Source organism: Erinaceus europaeus, chromosome 1, assembly GCF_950295315.1.
Source record: "Erinaceus europaeus chromosome 1, mEriEur2.1, whole genome shotgun sequence".
NCBI classification, from domain to species: domain Eukaryota; kingdom Metazoa; phylum Chordata; class Mammalia; order Eulipotyphla; family Erinaceidae; genus Erinaceus; species Erinaceus europaeus.
This window is the reverse complement of record NC_080162.1, coordinates 88975-110866: the sequence shown is the minus strand read 5'-3', so window position 1 is coordinate 110866 and position 21892 is coordinate 88975. Positions and strand designations below refer to the sequence as shown.

The following is a 21892-nucleotide window of genomic DNA, read 5'->3' as shown; positions in this document are numbered from 1 at the left end:
GGACCTGAGTTCAAGCCCCAGGATCCATCTGCAGGTGGGGAGCTTCATGAGCGGTGAGGCGGGGCTGCAGTTGTCGCTATTTCCCCCTTTCTGCCTCCCCTTCTTTCAGTTTCTGTCCTGCTAAACAGATAAACACAGGTTCTAAAGCAGATAGAAGAAAAGTCCTCAGGGACCAGGTGGTAGTTAGGTGCTTGGTTGAGCACATAAGTTACCATGTGCAAGGGCCTGGGTTTGAACCCCCTGTCCCCATCTGTAGGGGGGACATTTCTCAAGTGGTGTGGTGCTGCAGGTGTCTCTCTTTTTCCCTCCCTCCTACCTCCCCCTTCTCAATTATGCTATCTCTATCAAATAAAATACAAAGAAATGAAAGTTTTTTTTAAAAAAAGTTCTCTGCTTTCCATTTTCTGTCTCTAAGCAGGACAAAAGTTCTCAAAAGCAGCCACCCTCTCTTCACTACTGGGGAAACAGAAGTTAATGCCTGAGCCAGTCCTCTTTCACCCAGAGAACTTTCCACTCCAAACCTTACTAGTATTATTTGCCATTACTTTCCTCCATGGTTTTTTTTTTTTTTTTTACATCCACAATTTACCTCTCTAGAAACTCAAAAGCTCTTTTGTTTTGCCACTTCTCTAAACATATATTGTTTTCTTTGTTAAGATGCTGTGTAAGTCAGGGCATAAGAGCATAGTGGCTATGCAAAGAGACTCTCATACCTGCAGCTCCAAAGTTCCATGTTCAAAACTGCAGCTAGGCCAGGGCTGAACAGTTCTCCAGTTTAAAAAACAAACAAACAAAAAAACCAAGCAAAGAAAAACCAAACAGCTATTTAAGTTCAAGTTCTAACCACTCCTTAGAGTTAGCCCTCACGGGGCTCTTCCATGTGTGTGTGTGATGCCTATATTAATAAACTTCTGTCTTGTTTGTGTCTCAGTTTTCATTAGTATTGAAGTGAATAATGGGCCCACTGCTTGGGACCATATGTTGTAAATGATGTCCAATTAAAATTACTTGTCAAGGCAAAAAAGTTGAAGCAAGGCATTTATTCTTTTGTAAAAGGGTGTGCTGCCAACAGTGGCAGTCAGGTAGCAGCACGCCTCCATCACCCTTCTCCCGTCTTTTTGTCTTTTATACCTGATGCAGAACTGGCTCCTCCACCCCTGGGCTGGGTTTCAGAACTCATAGTCTTCCCCATTGTCTAAGGAAAGAAAGAGTCTCAGGGTCTCTGCTGGAGGATTAGCAACCACTGTAAAGGAACTATGATCCGACCTAAAGAATACAAAGCTACTGGCCACAAGTGGTCGTAGATAACATTTTTGTACTAAATAGTTGTTTTATTCGTGTTTATTTGAAGAGAAAACCTAACCATCTCTCACACACAGCCAAACTGTTACATCAGCTTTTGCACAAAGGGAAAAAGTTTTATTGCCATTCAGTAATTGGGGGCTGGAATGTTTACTCTGAACCAACCTCCCCACTCAAAAGAATGTCATCTTTTCATTCAGGTGGAAGTGAGGCAAGTCTGAAAAGTCAGACTTGGGGCACTCAGGCAGGAGCAGAGGACCTTTTGATCTAGCCTCCACTACTGGTTCCTCCAGCTTCCTGCTGTGGCTCGGGTCTACCAGTAGTCTGAACTAGCCTTCATTATCTTAAGAGGGCAAGATCAGCAGGAACTGGGGTGGGGATGTGAGTGCTTTTGTTTTTAGATTCAATTTTAGCCTATGAACTGTTTCTTTGCAAAGAGTTTCTGTAAACAGCTCAAGCTCTTCCTCACCTTAGGTTCTATCAGCCCTTGTTTTGGTGTAGGATTTCAATGTTACGGACTTTGAAATGAACTGAGAAGGGGAGAGGAAAGGTAATTTTTTCCATTCCATAATCACTATACTTGGGGCATCTCACACTGAAAATTAAGAAGAAAGTAAATATTTCCTTTTATGTAAAACCAGAATTTTACAAATACACTCAACAAACTTTTCTATGCTCTATAGGATTTAAGGAGACATTATTAAGTGACTCCTCTATCTCTCACACAGAGAGATACTGTTTCATTATTTGTTTAATATAGCTGTACTTTATCAGATTTGAGGAATCATTCAAAAATTACATTGTGAACAGGAAAGGGGGCATAGGCAGTGGGGTCTCTGATAAAACAGCAAATTTGGTGGTGGGTGTGATGGGTCATGCCTACAGGTGTGTGAAACTACTCCTGAAGTCATAAACTACACCTATACTGATACTGGATCAATAAAATAAGTAATTTTAAAGTTAGAGATAATTAGGGTATGTGCCTTGCCATGTAAATGATCCAAGTTTGAAAGCCCCAGCATGTGAGAGTGTCACAGCAAACTGTGGGAAGCTATGCAGTGTTCACTTTCTCTGTAAATGAAAAAGGCAGAGAGTGGTAAAGTCATGTATGTGTCAGTTCCACAAAACAATAAAAGCATCCCAAATTATATCATTATAGGAAGTTTCATAGTGTCCTGAAAACTACACACAGAAAAGATGGTTTATGTCAACTCAGGTGGACTGTGAAAGCTCCAGAGAGCTGTGGCCCTCAGCAGTCTCCCCGCCAGCAGCCAGCCTCAGGGCTCGTTCATAGTGCTCTACGGCCTCACTCAAGTCTCCTCTCAGTTTGCAAATTAACCCAAGGAAGCTCAAGCTCTCCACGTCAGATGTATTTTTCTGAAGTTTCCTTAAAGCCAGTTTCTCCAAAGACTGGATACTCTTATTTCTTGAAAACGATGGCGTTTCTATTTTGATTGCTTTTAGGTAGTGGACAACTGCATCCACTTCAGATTTCCTTTGAAATTCCTGAAATCGGCCATACTGGAAGTGGACCTCCTGCAAGTCCTCTTCTTTGAGTGATGTCATGTTCAGGACTTTGTGGTAAGCCTCTTCAGCCTTTCTGTAGTTGCCTGTCTCTGTGTACATCTCGGCCAGGTGCACGTGGGCAATCCCAAAAGTGGGTTTTTGCTCCACGGCAAATTCCAGATGGCGTATAGCTAACCTTGCTATTTTCTCAACCTTTTCTCTGTCCAGTGCTCTGGGCTTCCAGTTGGCGGCTTTCTTGATTCGCAAGACATGTGCCCTGTAGCAGAGCCCTATCTGGTGGTTCAGTAAGGCGGAGGAAGGTGTGGCCTGCAAGGCCATTTTAAAGAGGTGAAGAGCTTTATCCAGAAAGCCTTTTCTTCTGTAAAACTTGCCTGCGTATCGCAAGACATAGGTCTGTGAAGATGTGCTGCTGAGCGCTTCTTTAATGTGCTTTTCTGCTTCAGCTTCTTGTCTGAGATCCTGAAGCTTCAGGGCCAGGAGAACCTTAACATACACATTTTCTGGGTTTAAGCGGAGGGCCTTTTGCAGGGGCTGCAGGCTCAGCGATGTCCTGTTTATGCCATCCAGACGGTAGATGACAATTGCATACCCAGCACTGAATTCAGGATTCTCAGGCTGCGCTTCTAGAGCCTTTTCAAAGCAAGCTTCTGCCCGTTCGTAATTCTTTGCTCCACACTTCAGCAAAGCCCATCCTTCCTCAGAGTCCATCTCAGGACTCTCCATTCTGTAGCTGGATTGACCTGAAAACTTCCTGCAGATGGCTTCTACCTTGTCTAGGTAACTCTGGGTTTCTGCGAGTCTGCCCATGTGGTAGCACAGCCAGGCGAAGTTTCCCCAGGTAACCAGACTTTTCACGTCTGGCCCATGGCCGTGCTCTTGTGGCATGGCCTCCTCAGCATCCCGCAGACTCCCCAGAGCCTCCTCATCCTGGCCTTCCAGGTGCTTGACGTAGGCCAGGAGGTTGTGCATGCGCACGCCACACTGGGTGTCCAAGAACTCCATCTGGTCGAAGACTCTGTTTTCTAGATCATGCATTTCATCGTCTTCAATTTGCAACTCCCAAGTGAAGTGACATCTCAGTTGACTCAAGTTATCTTTAGCGAGATTCCCATTTGATTCAACACTATAAGACAGAAAACAGTAATTATACTTTTTAGGAAACTTAAGGCTAATGAAGATGATGCTAGTACTATGAATAGTCAAAAATTACCTCTTCAGTGTCTCTACCACACCATGGTAGTACATCACTAGTGCTGTTGAAGTATAACACACACACACTCACAGGCTGGGCATTGGGGTGCACCCAGCTTAGCACATAAATAACCATGATCAAGGACCTTAGTTCAAGCCTCTGGTCCCCACCTGCAAGGGGGAAGCTTCAGGAGCAGTGCAACATGTCTGCAGGTCCCTCTCTTTCTCCCCCATCTCAATTTTTATCTTTCCTATCAAATTAAGAAATAAAATTTTTTTAAAAATGGCTGTCAGGAATAGTGAATTTATTGTGCAGGCATTGAGGCCCCCTGCCCCCAATAACCCTGGTGGCAATAAAATAAATGTATAAATATGAAATAAAGGCAAGCAAAAAAAAAAAACCCTATTAGACATCCTCCCTTTGAAAATAAAGGGTGGGGAAATTATACAAAATTCCCAACTCTCATTTTCCCTCCAAGTTTCTCATCAGAAACTCCTGTTGTTCCAAGCAGTTCTCCCCAAGCCTCAGGGCTGACTTCCTGGCTGAAGTCAGTCTGCACCTCAGACCATGACTCAATGGCAAACTGCTGAGGTGAGAAGCTCCAGTAACTGTCCAACTTACTTTCCTTTTTACACCCACTCATGCTTCAGAAACAGTACCCAGTGAGAAAAAAACTGTTGGCAGGAGGTAGAGGCAGGGTTAAATCATAAGTGAATATAATCAGTATTGTTCCTCAGAATGCAGACAGAAAACAGTCACTACTCCCATAGTAGATGGAACTGTAGCAGCATATGTCCTGCAGCAATTTTTGTCTATTTGTTCCTGTGTGCTTTACTTGTAGACAAAGCCAACATGACAGCCAGAATAGGACAAAGATCATTGTTGAGCCTTATCATAATAGTTGCAACAAAAATGGTTTTAATCATGAGTTTTGCAAAACTTCCATAGAGAAACATTTACCTATACTTCCCAAACTCTTCCAAAAATAATTGAAGGTCTAGGAATACTCCCTAACCCTTTATGTGAAGCCAACATCACTCTGATACCAAATGTTGGCAGAGTTCTACAAAGAGAGAGAGAAAGGGGGTAGATAGCATAATGGTTATACAGAGACTCTCATGCCTATGGCTCTGAATTTCCAGGTTCAATCCCCTAGAACACCATAAACAGAGCTGAGCAGTGCTCTGGTAAGAGAAAAAAGCAAAAACTGTAGACTGATACCCTTGATGAACGTATATATGAAGATTCTTGACAGAAGATCCTAGCACACCAGGTTCAACACCACATTTAAAAAATTGTATACCATGACCAAGTGTGATTTATGCTAGGAATGTAAGAGTGGTATGCTTCAACATACAGAAGTTGACCAGTGTGATTTACCATATCAACAACAGGAGATTTAAAAAGATGACATGATGGGTCGGGCAGTGGCGCAGTGGGTTAAGCGCATATGGCACAAAGCGCAGGGGCAGGGACCAGCGTAAGGATCCCAGTTCGAGCCCCCGGCTCCCCACCTGCAGGGGAGTCGCTTCACAGGCAGTGAAGCAGGTCTGCAGGTGTCTTTCTCTCCCCGCTCTGTCTTCCCCTCCTCTCTCCATTTCTCTCTGTCCTATCCAACAATGAACAACATCAACAATGGCAATAACAACAACAAGGGCAACAAAAACGGGGAAAAAATGGCCTCCAGGAGCAGTGGATTCATGGTGGAGACACTGAGCCCAGCAATAACCATGGAGGAAAAAAAAAAGATGACATGATTATTTCAGTAGTTACTGAGAAAACTTTTGAAAGATAAACATTGATTTATTATTAATTTTTTTCAAAAGATGGAAATTAAGGGTGCGTATCAATCTATTAAAAACTATAAACACACACACACACACACACACACACAACATATATTCAGTGATTAGAAACTTAAAATGTTTCTTCTTAGATTGGGAATAAAGCAAGGTTGTCCACTACCAGCATTGCTATTCAACATAGTCTTGGAAGTTCTAGTTATAGTAGTTTGGCAAGAAAAATAAATAAAAGGGATCCAAGTTTGAAGACAAGAAATGAAACTATCACTATTTGCAGATGAGATGGTAGTATATATAGAAAATCATAGAGTTTAGTATAGTGTTCTAAACTATACAGTTTAGAACTAAATCCCTTTCTCTTATCTCTACCCAATAAAATAAATTAAATTAAAAAATTCCCTATGGACTTCTATAGAAGAAAGAACAGAAGATACTTAGTAGATGGAGAATTGCCAAAACAATTCTGAGAAAGAATGCAAATGGAAGCATACTCATTGACTTGTAGGGCTATAATAAAACTATGTGCTACTGTAAGAGAATATAGACACTCAGATCAGAGGCTGCTCAGATTTGTCCACAGAGTTCTAGCCTGGTGCTTGTGAATAGATGTCCCCAGGCCAATTTGCATACCCTCAACCCTCAATGATTTCAATGCTCTTGAATTTGTTGACACTGTCTTTGTGGCCTAACATATGGTCTATCCTTGAAAATGACACACAGGGACTTGAATAGAATGTGTATTCCAGTTTCCTCTCAACCCTCAGTGAAGCCGCCAGCACTCCCTTTGCCATGGAGAGCTGTGGTCACTTCTCCCAGCTGTGGGAGAACAAGGTTGCAGGTGGCAGCCCTTCTGTTGTGCTGTGCTAGGCAATGGCTGCTCTGGACCTTGAGTTCCTGCTATCTCTCTTTTTAAAAAATATTTACTTATTCCCTTTTGTTGCCTTTGTTGTTTTATTGTTGTAGTTATTATTGTTATTGATGCCATTGTTGTTGGATAGAACAGAGAGAAATCAAGAGAGGAAGGGAAGACAGAGAGGGAGAAAGATAGAAACCTGCAGACCTGTGAAGCGACTCCCTTGCAGTTTTCTTTGTGCTGAGTGTGCTTATCCTACTGAGCTACCGCCCGACTCCCAAGCTCCTGCTCTTTAATAGTCTATATTGTTTACATTTATTTTGCAGCATCTGCATTACAGCCACTTACAACTGGTGAAAGTTGATGTATTTACTTTTGGTGTGCTAAATGGTACTTTAATCCTTTCATTGAAAAGAAAGAAAAAAAAGAGAGGTGGGGGGAGAGAGAGCAAGAGTGAGAAGGAAAATCTCTAAAATACTAAGAGAAAAAAGTTGGTCAGAAATGTTTTCTAGGAACTTTCAGATATGATACTAGTTATCTCCTTCACTATTCAGTTTTCTTTCCTTTCCTTCCTTTTCCTTTCCTTTTCTTTTCTGATGGCAGGTAATTGCTCCACCTGACTAGCATCTCTGGCTGGTATAGAGTTGCTATGCTTAATGGTGGAGAGTGGAGGGGTGTTTTAGTTAGCCTTGAGCTTCATCTGCACTAGTCTTTTCCAGTCAGATCATCAGGAACACACGGTGTATTCTTGAGAGAAGTGCAAATCTCAAATCACTTGAGAGGACTGGCATAATACACTTGGACAATAAACTTTGCCATGCATGCCCTAGGTTTGAGCTCAGCCCCCGCCACACTGGAGGAAGGTTTGATTTTTGTTGTCTTTCTTTCCTTCTCTAAAGGAGAAGTTGGCCTGGAGAAGTAACACCCCAGAAAATACCAAACAACAAAAGCAGCAATGTCATCTGGAGTCTGTTAGAATAATTATCAAAAAGGCAAAAGAGGGGGCTGGGTTGTGGTGCACCCAGTAAAGCACATATTACCATGTGTAAAGACCCAGGTTTGAGCCCCTGTTCCATGCCTACAGGGGTGGGGGACACTTTATGAGTGTGAAGCAAGCCTGCAGGTCTCTCTCTCTTTCCTCTTCTCATTTTTTCTCTGTCCTATTCAATAAAAAAGGAGAGGGGAAAAAAAAGAGGAAAAAATTGCTGCCAGGAGTGGTGGATTTGTAGTGCTGGCATTGAGTCCTAATGATGACCCTGCTGGAAATAAAAAATAATTTTTTAAAAAGGAATGTATTTTTTAAAAAAGGGCAAAAGATAACAAATATTGGTAGAGATGTGGAGAGAAGGAAGCCTTCTTGGCCAGATTATAAATTAGTGGCTTTGTAGTGCTGGCATGGAGCCCCAGGTTTGGTGGCAATAACAATAAATAAGAGAAAAAGAGGACATGGAAGAGCTATTTGCACTGCCATGTTCACTGCAGGATTATTCACAAGGCTAACCTAAGGAAACAACTTCAGTGTCCGTTGACAGACGAAGGGATATAGATGCTGTGGGGTGGGTGGGAGGATGGGCTTATTCAGCCATGAGAAAGAAGAAACTCCTGTCATTTGTAGCAACAGGAATGGGCCTCGAGTAGTGTGTCTAGTGAAATGAATCAGTCAGAGGAAGGCTGTTGTTAAAATTCAGAGGCTCTTGTTGGCCTGGCTAGCTTCATGGGCGGGTAACAGAGACGACCAGAGACATACGGCTGGGCAGGGAAACTGTATTTCTGGCGGGGTTCCTAGGGGCGGGGCCAAGCGGGCCTGCGAACTGGACTGATCCAATTCTCTTGGCGGGGGAGAACTAGAACAACCCAATGTAAAGCATACAACAGAAGGCAAAGACCACATGGAAGCACTTAAATGAGGAATTAAAAAAGAAAACCGTAACAATAGAGTAGAAAATTGGTTGTTGGGGACAGGTGGTGGCACACATGGTTGAGCACAGGTTACAGTGCTCAAGGACCTGGATTCAAGCCCCTGCTTCTCACCTGCAGTGAGGGAAGCTTTGTGAGTAGTGGAATAGGGCTTGCAGGTGTCTTACTGTCTCTCCTTCTTGATTTCTGACTGTCTCTAATAAATAAAGATTAAAAAATAACTTTAAAAAAAGTGGCTGCCAGGAACTGGGGGTAAGGAGTAGGTGGGAGAAAATAGGGAAAGATTGCCTTAAAAGATGCAAATTTTCAGCAATAAGATGAATAAAGTCTGAGGACAGAGCTGGTTCTGGCTCCTAAAATCCAATGCATTGTCTACGCCTTTAGATCCCCTTCTAACCCCCCCAATTCTGCCCATTGCCCAATGGTCTCACTCTCTACTTCCATTCCTTGAATTGACCACAGGAACTGTAATCTGTGTACCTGAAAGAGTATTATTACTATTTTTTTTGTTTTTGTCACTTTTTTGGTTTAGGAAGACAGTATAGGGCTACTAAGTACTGCAGGAATCTTCACTTTTAGAAATTTACATGATTTTGCAGATCATGTAAATTTCCACAGCCAGAAAGAGAATTCTTCTATGTTTACTGATCCAAGAGGAGGGAGATCTGTCTCCACAACCAGCCTCAGATCGGTGCCCTTACCACATGGTCAGGGAGGCAACAGCCCATGTGCTCAGCAAATGAGGAGAGAATCAGCAGCTATGACACTGGCTCAGATTCATAGTTCATATCATGAATGAGAAGAGTATTAGCTTCAACTCAAGTATCTGTATTGAGAAAAGTATGACAAGTTGGCTCTTGATCACCCAAGCAAACCACACAGTTCTCTCAGACTTGAATGTTTTTAGTTTATTGTCGCAGTTTTATCAAGAAAATATATTCATTAAAATATAACTGTCAGCATGTACAAAGCTGTGGAGATAGTACGATGGTTATGCAAAGAGACTCTCATGCCTGAGGTTCCAAATTCAAAGGTTCAATCCCCCAAACCATAGTAAACCAAAGCTGAGCAGTGCCCTGGTTATAAAAAAAAAAAAAAAAAAGAAAAAATACAAACACATGACTGAAGCCAAAAGCAAGGGTTAACCAAAAGTTCATCTTCCAGGAAGACTAGATGGCTAGGTAGAAATGATGGACACAAGGTTCCATGGGTAGACTGTGACCAGCTATACCTCTTAGCAAGAAGGCTGGAAATGGGGGTATCTGGTTAACAGAGTGCAGAAGAAGGAGAGACTGCCTTCTGAAGGCCTGGAGCATTGTTTTCACTGGTAAATAGCTGTAGGACCAGTCCACTAGAGCACTGCATAGATCTGAGGGACAGGGAAGACAGACGCTAGAAAATTACCCTCTTAACTCTGCATCTTAACACAACAGGCAAGCAAGCTCAGTCTGGGGAAGTCTCTGCCTCCCCTCCCATGGCCACACTTCAAGATCCCCCAGTACTCTGTTCCTCCCTCTGATTCGTCTCAGGGGTTGGGGAGCTGTCTAACGCTGGAACTGCCTGTGCCTGGGCCCACTTCTGCTCTGACTTCTTCAAGCTCAGATGCAGACAGGAAAAAGCTGCTTATCCCTGAAGGGCTATTCCTTAGTAGGCGACCCAGTTCCTTCTCATAACATTGAGCTGCTTGCAACAGGTCTCCACCCATCTTGTGAATCAATCCTTGGTGATACCAATAATTTGGTGCATTTTGTGGAAGCGGATTTACTGCTACCTCCTGTAGTTGGTACTCCACCTTTGCCTTCTCAGTTGGCTTGTTGCTTGTGGACAAACCCCCTAAGACATCCTGGACAGCAGTATTTTCTGATTCCCCATGATATTCCTGTACATTGCATTGAGCCGTGTGGACTTGTTCCCGCTCTGTGTCTGGGAATTTCTGACTGGCTGCTATCTGAAAGCATTCTTCTGTTTCCAGGAGCTCAGTAATATCTGAGAGTGCATACAGTGGACTTAGTCCCTTCTCAGTAGCCTTATTACAATAATCCTGAGCACATTTCCTTAACTCTTCCACCTTCTCTCTATTTCCACTTGTTTCTGATTCCCCTGCATTCTCAACTTGCTTGATTTTTTCCCTGTAGTAGCACGCGATCTGGTGGTGGAGAAAGCCATTGTTTGGTGTGGTTTCTAGTGCCTTTGTAAGCAATTCAATAGCTTTGTCAAGATCACCTTTTTTTTTGTAAAACTTAGCTGCACTGCGAAGGACATCTGGTTGTCCAGGAGCTTTCTGCAGGGCTTCATCAACCAACTCTTCTCCTTCATCTTCTTGACTCATTTTCTGCAGTTTTAGGGCCAAAAGAACTTTGATATACTGGTTCTCAGGGTTCAGTGCTACAGCCTGCTTCAGAATATCAAAAGGTAACTGCTTCTGTGGCTTGCTATCTAGATAGCACTTAGCAATTGCCAGTCCAGAGACAAATTCTGGGTTATTGGGGCTTTTGAGCAAAGCCTTCTCAAAACATACCTTTGCCTTTTCAGTTTGCTTTCCTCCACACTGCAGCCTTGTCCAGCCTTCCTCACAGTCAAGCTCAGGGCATTCAGTACTGTAAGGATTTGAGAACTTCTCACACACTTGTTTCACCTTATCAACATACTTCTGAGCTTCTAAGTATCTGTCCAGATGATAATAGACCCAGGCATAGTTTCCCCAAGTGGCCAGAGTTCTGATTTCTGCTTGGCTAGTGTACTCTCTCTGGATGAGCTCTTCTGCTTGCTGCAGGCATTTCAAAGCTGCTTCGTCTTGACCACCTAAGTGTTTTATATAGGCCAGCAAGTTGTACATTGTAGCTTTGAACTTGGTGTCTAAATATTCAATCTGCTCACACACTCTGCCTTCCAGGTCATCTGGGACACCTTTTCCTTTAAATAAGTTCCACGTGAAGTGGCATTTCAGTTGTGAAAGGATTTCCTCCAGAGACTTCTTGTTGACCTCACTGTGGAGAAAAATATGGTCATTGTGATGGGCACCTTCAGCACTGCAACTGGTGATGCAAAAGAAAGTTAATTCTTTGCACTCTGGAGCTCACTATGAAGATGTTCTTGAAAGGGAATGACACTTGAGTCAGTAGAATGAATAGAGCTGACCACCCTCCCCAAAGTGGCTGAGAGCCTGAGTAGAACAAAACACAGAGGAAGGATGAATTTGTTCTTTCTGATTGGCAACTTGAGCAGGGACACTGGGTCTCTACCTTCCCTCAAACTGAAACTTAAACCATCAGCACTCTTGCTTTTCAAATAGGAACCACACCATCAACTTTTCTGGGTTATATGTAAATTTAAATAAATTTTAGAGGTGGTGGTGGTGGTGGTGGTGGTGGTGTGTGTGTGTATGTGTGTGTAAGGTATGTACACTGGAAACTATGAAATGTTGACAAAAGAAATTGAAGATAACACAAGTAAATAGGAACACAATACATGCTCTTGGATTGGAAGAATTACTATAAAAGTATTGATACCTAATGCCATCTACAGGTTCAATGCAATCCCTGTCAAAGTCCCAATTATTTTTTAGAGAAATAGGAAAATTATTTTTAAAAATATCTCAATGAACAAGACATACAGAAAGACTAGAGATGGCTGCTGGTGGTGCCAGATATTGAAACTGGTACCTCTGGGGCTTCAGATATGACAAACATAAAAATGATCAAGTTTTATGGAATCATAAAGACAGTGACTAGTGGCTGGTGGCTAAGGAGGGTGGAGAGTTCTACGGTGAAGTAGGGGGAGAGATTCATGTGAGCATTAAAAAGAGCCTGGGTCTGAACTATAAAGTGGGAAGTTGATCCTGGGTGCTGTTACCTCTTTTTTAAATTTCATAAATATTTATTATATATCCATGACATGCTCAGCACTAAGGTAGGTACACAGAAGCACTTGTAAACATGACACGTAGGTCCTGTCAGCAGGAAGTTTACCTTCTGGTTGAGGGAGACAGTCACTGAACAGTTAATTATAAATGTAAAACAACTTGGCGGGGTTGGGGAGGATTTTAGCAAGGTGCTATGGGAATGCTTGAAAGAAGGAATCATCCCAGTTTGGGAAGCCAGGGAACAAAAATAACCATAACTGCTTTTAAGCACTGTGAGGATTCACAAGATGGTGAGGTTGCTTTGGAAGGACAGATAAGTGGTTTCTTAGTGATGGGTTTGGAAGCATGGAAGTTAGAAAGTAGAGACAGATTCTGTGATAGACACAAAGCAGGATCAAAGATAAGAGAAAGTTATTGATGAGGGACTATATGGATCAAGACATCAGGGTCTCAGTCAGAGCCAGAAAAGATCTTTAAACATTGCTGAGCATGAGACAGTGGAGGGCTGCAATGTTCAGGTCCTGGATGAAGTTTTAAAATTCAGATTTTATACTGCATAAAGCCAGAAGCTTTCATTTCTTTCTTTTAATAAATTGTCCTAGTGAGGGAAATATTACAGGACAGTTGTTACCATGTGTGTATAGTTTGCTTCCTCCCCATGATAGGCACCTGCACACCACACCTATTCCCAATGGATGTATTCCTCCCCCATAATGCACTGGATAGCCGAATCCCTCTCAACTCTCACCTCTCCCCCTTAAAATCTTTGATTCCAATGCAATGAAACTTAGCTAGTCTTAGTCAGAAAGTGATATTTATACCAACTCTATATATGATCATATATAGTCAGGGCTAGATAGCATAATGGGTACTGTTACTTCTATGCCAGTGGCATGAAAGTTGTGATATCATTGTTGAATTTTTTTTTTTTTTTGCTTTTGGGTTTTTTTATTTTTATTTTTAGCTTTGAAATTTGTAAACAAGGGAGAAGACACAAGAAACAGTGGAAAGAATTCTTTTGGAACCCTATAAATACTTACTCCAGTTGCCAGGCAGGCAAGTGAGAACCAGACTTTCTCAGGCATTTAATCATTGACTAAAAGTTCTGGAAGACAAACTACAGATTATCATCGAAATGACAGAAATGTTGCATCATGCCAGATTACTCATTGATGATACTGAAGACAATTCAAAACTCTGACATGGATTTCCAGTGTCACATAGCATCTATGGAATTCCATCTGCCATCAATTCTGCAGATTATGTATATTTTCTTGGCCTTAACTCTTGATCATCTAGATGCAGTAACACTTTTTACTCATCAGCTTTGTGAAGGTCAAACAGAGGGAAAATTTTCATTTCCTACTATTCATGCTATTTGATCAAGGCCAGAAAGCACTCAAGTACAGAATATCTTGTACCAGAGAACTGAAAACATAGGTACCAAAATATATTGTTTACATTATCTTGAGAATGTAGGTTCTTTTGAATACACTTGGGGAACTCTAAAAGAGCTTGAATCTCAAGTGTATAAACTAATAGATGCACGTGGGGGTAACCCTGAGCTAGTAGCTTTAATAAAGCACTTAAGTAAAATGTTCAATGAAGAGAATGAATAACATTAAGCCATCCTTGCTTAAGTCTGTTAGTTGTTTTAGTTGATTATTTTTTATCTTTTAACTTATCATTGTAAAAATTTGAACTATTAGTCTCAAAAACTGAGTAAGGATAATGTGAGTAAAACTGTTTTGATTTAGAACCCTCTGTACAGATAATCATAGTGTAAAGCTGAAGGATCAAAAGGAGTCACATTTTCAAGATCTAATTTCAGTTTCTAATTATTATAATTATTTTTCCTAGAAGGGTTTCTTGTAGTCAGCTCCATCACATACTTTGCTAATTGTGTCAATAAAGAAGATTTCAGCTTCCAGAAATTTTAGGGAGAAAAAAACAAAAAAACACTGGCTGTCAAAACCATTCAGAGAAAGAATGAAGTTGGAGTCTGGGAGGCAGCACAGTGGACAAAGCAGTGGACCCTCAGACATGAGTCTCAAGTTTGCATGTGCCAGAGTGGTGCTCCGGTTCTCTCTCTACTCTAATTTTACATATCTCACAAATAAATGAATAAATATTTTTTTAATAAGAAAACAAAGTTGGATGCACCAGAGGTCTTGATTTCAAGTTATACTTCAAATAACAGTAATCAAAACAGTATGGTCTTGGCATAAAAAAATATACATTTAGTTCTAAGAAGTAAAATAAAGAGTCCAGAAAGAAATCATGCATATATGACTCATTAGTTTATGGCAAAGGAATCAAGAGCACACAATGGAAAGTGGATAATATTTTTAGTAGGTGACCATGGAAAAAAACTAGATAGTCATATGAAAATAAATTAAACCTGACCTTTATCTTACACTGCATGCAAAAGTCAACTCAAAATGGATTAAAGATTTGAATGTAAAAGTTGAAACCATAAAACTCCAAAAAGGAAAATTAAGGAATAAGTTACTTGATATTCGATCACCGAAATGACTTCTTAAAACTTGACTTGAAAAACAAAGGCACAAAGACAAGAACAAATAAAAAAACCACATCAATCTCAAAAGGGTCTACACAAAAATGCTTCTGTACAGCCAAGAAACCTATCAACAATGTTAACCAACTGGATGGAGAAAAAAGTGTTTATAAATGATCTGATAGTAGATTTGCATTCCACAATGTACATAATTCATAAAACTCCATAGCTCAAAAACAAACCATCCAACTTAAAAAATGTGCAGAGGAGCTGCATATACATTTTTTATGAATAGGATATATAAAAGGCCCACAGACACATACAAAAGTGTTTGAGGTCACTAATCAAACTATCAACGCACTATCAACTTGGATAGTGCGTTGCTTTGCGGTGCATGCAATGCAGGTTTGAGCCCAGCCCCCACTGCGTTGAAAGAATTTTCAGTGATGTGGTCTCTTATATTCTCTTCTGCTTCTGTCTAAACACACAGCCATTGTGACTCATCTAGATAATGAAAAAAAATCACAGTGAGATATCCCCTCATACCTATAAGAATGGCCAGAGGTGATGAGTGTCAGTCGGTAAGGATGCATAGAAATGTGAGCCTCCGCACAAGTAAATGACATAGTGTCAAAAACTATGCCACCACTATGGAAAGCTGATCAGAGTCCCTTAAAAACAAACAGAACTACCTTATGATCCAGTAATTCCACCTCTGGCTCTGTAGCCATAAGAAATAGGATATTGATGAGTTATCTGCATTCACATATTCAGTATAGCATTATTCACAATTCGTAGTGCAGGCACTGAGCCCCAGCAATAACACTGGAGGCAAAGAAAAAAAGTCTAGGACAGTAGAATTTAAATATTTTCACTGAATAAATATGTGATCATTTTTTGATTAACTAGGGATCTTTTTTATTATTTATTTATTGGATAGAGAGAAGAATTGAAAGGGGAGATAGACAGACATAGAGATACCTGCAGCCCTGCTTCACCACTTATAAAGCTTCCCCCTGTAGGTGGGGACTAGGGGCTTGAACATGGGTCCTTATACACTATACTGTGTGTATTCAACCAGTTCCACCACCACCTGCCCCCAGGGTCTTTTTCCTCTAAACTTTATTAATTTTTTTAAAAAATATTGAATCAATTTTATTGAAAGGGATAGAAAGGGAGATGAAGGAGGAGGAAGAGGGAGAGGGAGGGTAGAAGGAGAGGAGGGAGAGAGAGAGGGAGAGAGCGTGCAAGAGAGAGACAGAGACCAGAGCACTGCTCAGCTCTGGCTGACGGTGGTACAGAGGGTTGAACCTGGGACCTTGGAGCCTCAGGTACGACAGTCTTTTTGCATAGTCATCATGCTACTTACCCTGTCCTGGTAGTTGTTTACAATATATATTCATATAAAATTTATACTCTTACATACTGTTACATAGTAATAAAGAAACAACTATAACAATAATATCAGTGGCCTAACTAACCTCATGCCTAAAGTACCCCTTTTGCTTGCAGGCCTTGTTTCGGCTGACCGTCCCTGATTGTCCTGGCTTCCTCCACTCTATTAGTGCACAGCCATATGGGAGGCACATGGCATTTTGGTGAAGCTCTTTCGTCTTCCTTAAATGTTTTTCCACCTCATTTCTAGACTTCATCAGGACTTTGGAAGGCAGGACACAAGCAAATCGCATTTGCTAGTACACTCGGGTTGGGTTGGGCCATGCTGCAGCCTTTTCTCTCTGCTCAGTTCACAAGGGTGGTCAGCAGCTGAGCGGAAAGGGTCAGGCCAGAATCCTGCCCCATTTGAAGGAGCAGGCTAAAAGAGAAGCCATGTAGCCACAGGCTGGCCCCACCCTGGTGCACTTGCTGAGAGCAGGAGAACCCTAGGAACTGTCCACCAAACCCCAGCCCTCACTGGCCCCATTTTGCCTGCAAGGTCCTGAGAATGCCCCCACCCCCAAGTCCTGTTACATTTCCCGCTGCAGCTCCCAACTGCCTGTTTTTGGGGAATCTTTCCCTTGGTGTCCTAATGGTGCCTGACTCTGAATCAGAAACATTTGGACATGCATGAACTAAGACAGACATATGATTGAATTGCATCCATGTGTATAAATCTACATGCACACACAGAGCCTAGTTCTACACAAACAAAATCTGTGAGATGCTCTCCACCTCCTACCAAAGAAGCGGGGGCACTCACCTCATGCTGGCTGCTCCCAACACTGTGCTCCTTCCAGGCTCCTTGACTCTGCTTCTGAGTCACAAGCAAACAGTGGGGAGGTTCCAGCCCAGCGCTTCCTATGAGCTTTTATGAAAGAGAAAAGGAAACCGAAACTGAAACTGAGCTCTGAGGATCCCTGCAGCGGGAAATGGAAACTGAGCTGTCAGAGCCCTGCTGCTGGAAGGCTGCTCACACAGGCTGTGACTGCTGGGGAGGGTGAGGACAGGCTGGCGGACCCTTCCCCCAGGGCTGTCACTGCGGCGGGGTGCTGGGAATCTGTGTGTCTGCAGGCAACTTGAATGTCTGATGCTAGAGATACTGTAGAATATTCAACACTGAGTTAGATGAGCTGGAATCAAGGAAAATAAGCACAGGAGGCATGGATTTGGGTTCTCTTTTGGACCAGCTTTAGGATATTGTCTGAGGGACACAACTGAGACTCCTCATTTCTCTATCCTTCAAACAACCCACTACCAATTGGTTTCACTTACGTGTGAAATGTGGATGACAAAAACAAATGATTGTGGGGAAAAACATAACCAAACCATCTCTTGGGCTTTGGGAAAACTATGGCAGTTGTGAGGGAGGGGCACAAAGGCTTGGTAGGGGTGGTGGTGGGGATGACATACACTTACCATATATAGGTGTGAAAATATAGCCCTGAAATCTTAAGACATTAGTAAAAACTGTTAAATCACTAATAAAAAAGGGGGGAAATAAAATTTTAAAAATCAGGTAATCATAACGTGACAAACTGATTGGAGACACTGAATTTTACAGCCTGTAATTCTAGGCAGATAGAAGATATGGGGGAAGGTTGCTAACTTCAAATTCCCATGAAAACAGTCAAAGCAACTTGAGAGCAAAACTTGATAAAATAAATTGGAGAAGAATATCCTGGAGTGACTATCCTTTTTCTTTTCAACAAAATTATAGGAGACCATGCACTGGAGAAGAACTAGTTTTACATTCCTTTCTGGTTGACTATGGGCATGCTAAGGAGTGAGCTGCCATTAGAGTATTCTCACTCCCCAAACAGGAGCCCCAAGAATCTAGTCTGTGAACTGAAGAAAAATCCTACTGTCTTACTCTCCAGGGAGATTATCTGTAGTCTGGGAAGCTGCTGTGTCAGTGGCAGCAGATGCTTCCAGTTAGCAAAGTAAATAGCCGGGCAGTTGGTTGGAGAGAAACCATGTTTGAATGACAGCACCTGGATGCCTTAGTCATGTTGCAAACTGCTGTTGCCAGATATCTTGGCCTGTCTCTCTGAAGCACAGATACCCTGGGCTATCTCTTGGCAGAAGCACTCTTCAAAGCTGAAAGACATCTCTCAAAGTCTCTGTTCCTTTTTTTCCCCTTCCAAGTCACTATTTAAAATTGTGTGGTGAATAGTGGTTTACAAATTCATAGGGTACAGTTCTACACCTCACTGACCACCAAAGTTTCATGCCCTCACCTTCCCAACCGTTAGCACCATAGTTCTCACAAAGTTCTCACAGCCTTTGTTCTTGTCCTAGTCCCACACACAGATGGCATCTGGCTTTTCAGTATAAGAGATCACTTTTTGATATTATATATGACATTCTTCTTACTTTATTTAAAAAATATTTGTTTATCCCCTTTTTGTTGCCCTTGTTTTTTTTTTAATTGTTATTGTTGTTATTGATGTTGTTTTTGGATAGGACAGAGAGAAATCAAGAGAGGAGGGGAGGAGAGAAAGACAGACACCTGCAGACCTGCTTCACCACCTGTGAAGAGACTCCTTGCAGGTGGTGAGCCAAGGGCTCAAACCAGGACTTCCCCTCTCCTTTCTTTAAAACCTTATTTATTTATTGGTTAGAGACAGAAATTGAGAAGGGAGGGGGGATAGAGAGAGAGAGAGAGACATCTCTCACCCTCCCATTTGCCTTCCTGGTTTTCCCCAACCCTATTCTACACTGTATCTAGGCAACCACTGCTCTGCCTCCTAGCACATAATTTCATAAGGATCAGAAAAGGTAGTAAGCTTTGAAGAGAAATTACTTTCTGAAGTTCACCAGCCCACATGGTTAATAATAAAAATAAATCATTAATCCTTTCTTAAATAAAAAATTTTAAAAAATAAATAAATCCTATATTTGGGATTTGGTTTTCATGCAAGAAATGGGATGATGTCTGTATTTCTTCTAGCTTCCCACCTTGGAGTGATGGCATATTTCAGGAAAGATTCTCAATATGAGTTATATTTACCTACCAATCCCATCTTTAATAATATTTGCTAGAAAAATATATTCCACTTTAAAATGATTGTCTTTAAAAATATATTACTAAAAATATAAAAAATAAAAATATATTATTACAGCAAACCTACATCCAACGTCATACTCAATAGACAGAAGCTGAAAGCATTCCCCCTCAGATCGGGGACTAGACAGGGCTGTCCACTATCTCCATTACTCTTCAGCATAGCATTGGAAGTTCTTGCCATAGCAATTAGACAAGAGAAAGGAACCAAAGGAATACAGATTGGAAGAGAAGTCAAGCTCTCACTATTTGCCTATGATATAGAAAAACCTAAAGAGTCCAGCAGAAAGCTACTGGAAGTTATTAGGCAATATAACAAGGTGTCAGGCTACAAAATCAATGTACAAATATCAGTGGCTTTCTTTATGCAAACACTAAATCCGAAGAAGAGGCCATGTAAATAGGCCATAGTGTCAGCAGTGGAGGATGGAGCAGGGGGGCTTCCCGACACCAATCTAATCAATGCAATGTGTACCACCTCAGCATGCTTCACTTCAGACTATGTCCATAGATGTCAGGCAAGAGTATCAACCCTTCAGCCTCATTACTTGGGTGAGACCTTTCCTTCCTCACAGGAATCTCAAATTCCATTTTGGGTGGTTCACTTCCTAACAAAGCCCTCAAACACAGATATAGATCAGGTCCCATGAGATAGAGCATATGCTCACATGTATCCATAAGTTAGGGCAACTCCACACAATTCCCACCACCAGATCTCCGTATCCCCTCCCCTCCCCTGATAACTTTCCTATTCTTTATCCCTCTGGGAGGATGGAACCAGGGTCACTGTGGGATGCAGAGGGTGGGAAGGTCTGGCTTCTGTAACTGCTTCCCCACTGAACATGGACATTGGCAGGTGGATCCATACTCCCAGTCTGTCTCTCTCTTTCCCTAGTAGGTTGGGGGTCTGGGGAATCGGAGCTCCAGGTGGGGTCATCTGTCCAGGGAAGCCTGGCTGGCATCTTGATGGCATCCAGAACCTGGTGGCTGAAAAGAGAGTTAACATACAAAGTCAAACAATCATGGACCTAAAGGCTGGAATAGTGCAGATGAAGTGTTGGGGGGTACTCACTGCAGATTATTGTGTACTTTTGCTTACAGGTATATATTTTTCCCTGGTTTATGGGCATGTGTGAACATATGCTCTATCTCAGGGGACCTGGTCTATATCTAGGTTTGGGGACTTTACTGGGGAGTGGACCACCTGGAATGGAATTAGAGAATGCTATGAAAGGAAAGGTCTCACCGAGTAATGAAGCCGAAGGGTTGTCATTCCACACCTGAAGTCTCTGGACACAGTCTGAAGTGAAGCATGCTGAGGTGGCACTCATTGCGTTGATTAGGTTGCGATCGGCAGATGCAATATTATTTGGTATGAATTAAGAGAAGCATGCAGGAAAGTGCGCCCCACCCTAAGGTTCCAGGACTGGGGAAATATAGGCTCTATAGTGGAAATGTGAGGTTCCTGCTGTCTTAGGGTTCAAGAAGACAATAGATAGTTATTGCTATAATCATATTGTTTGGTAATTGGGTTAACTTTGAAAAATCCCTTTGTTAGGATTTGCTGTATAGTACCCAACACCACCATAATTTATGTCCTTTGACATTATTTGTATATAGTAATGCAACCAGTTGCTTCTGTTCTCCCTGGTCTAGGCTTTTGAGAGAGTCAACATATCAAAGACTCAGCCTATGTATTAAAAAGACTCAGTCTGTGCTTTAAAAAGTTTTGAGACATACAGTCCATTTTTCCCCTCTCATATTAATTAAATAGAGATTTATATGACTACAAATTAATAGGAGTGTACATAAACACCATTCCCACCACCAAAAGACTGTGTTCCATCCCACCCCCTCACCTCCCCACCTCCTCCCACCACCCTGGGAAGCCGAGTGTCCACCCTCCCCCTCACCACAGGGTTTTTACTTTGGTGCCCTACTCCAGATTTAGTCAAATCCTGCTTTTAGTTTCCCTTTCTGTTCTTCTTTCTCAACTTCTGTTGATGAGTGGGATCATCCCATACTCATCTTTGTCTTTCTGACTTAGCTCACTTAACATAATTCCTTCTGGCTCTGTCCAAGATGGGTCAGATAAGGTGGGTTCATTGTTCTTCATAGCTGCATAGTATTCCATTGTGTGTATATACCACAGCTTTCTCAGCCACTCATTTGTTGTTGGGCACCTGGATTGCTTCCAGGTTTTAGCTATTATGAATTGTGATGCTATGAACATAGGTGTACAAATATCTTTTTGATTAGGCATTATGGAATCCTTGGGGTAGATCCCCAGGAGAGGAATTACTGGGTCATATGGAAGGTCCATGTCTAGCCTTGTGAGGGTTCTCCAGACTGCTCTCCACAGAGGCTGGACCAATTTACCTTCCCACCAGCCATGCAGAAGGGTTCCTCTGTCCCCAC

General features: G+C 41.9%; 2 protein-coding genes across 7 annotated transcripts; both read right to left on the bottom strand.

Annotated features, from left to right (window-relative positions):
- Positions 1-1397: 1397 nt before the first annotated feature.
- LOC103127382 (interferon-induced protein with tetratricopeptide repeats 1-like) lies at positions 1398-17283 on the bottom strand. 2 transcript variants are annotated; one of them, XM_007538281.3, is made up of 2 exons: positions 17171-17283; positions 1398-3952 (listed from the first exon to the last, which is right to left on the bottom strand). In XM_007538281.3, exons 1-2 carry the CDS (start codon positions 17173-17175, stop codon positions 2515-2517), a joined length of 1443 nt encoding a protein of 480 aa, XP_007538343.3. In that variant the 5' UTR covers positions 17176-17283; the 3' UTR covers positions 1398-2514. The 2 variants fall into 2 exon arrangements, with proteins under 2 accessions (XP_007538343.3, XP_060057108.1); XM_060201125.1 differs by lacking the exon at positions 17171-17283 and adding an exon at positions 9181-9480.
- IFIT3 (interferon induced protein with tetratricopeptide repeats 3) lies at positions 9608-17306 on the bottom strand. 5 transcript variants are annotated; one of them, XM_016194869.2, is made up of 3 exons: positions 17171-17306; positions 13496-13560; positions 9608-11580 (listed from the first exon to the last, which is right to left on the bottom strand). In XM_016194869.2, the coding sequence occupies exons 2-3, from the start codon at positions 13546-13548 to the stop codon at positions 10119-10121; spliced, it is 1515 nt and encodes a 504-aa protein (XP_016050355.1). In that variant the 5' UTR covers positions 13549-13560; positions 17171-17306; the 3' UTR covers positions 9608-10118. The 5 variants fall into 5 exon arrangements, with proteins under 5 accessions (XP_016050355.1, XP_060055796.1, XP_060054278.1 ...); XM_060199813.1 differs by having other exon boundaries at positions 9608-11576; XM_060198295.1 differs by having other exon boundaries at positions 13496-13572; positions 17171-17268.
- Positions 17307-21892: the final 4586 nt, after the last annotated feature.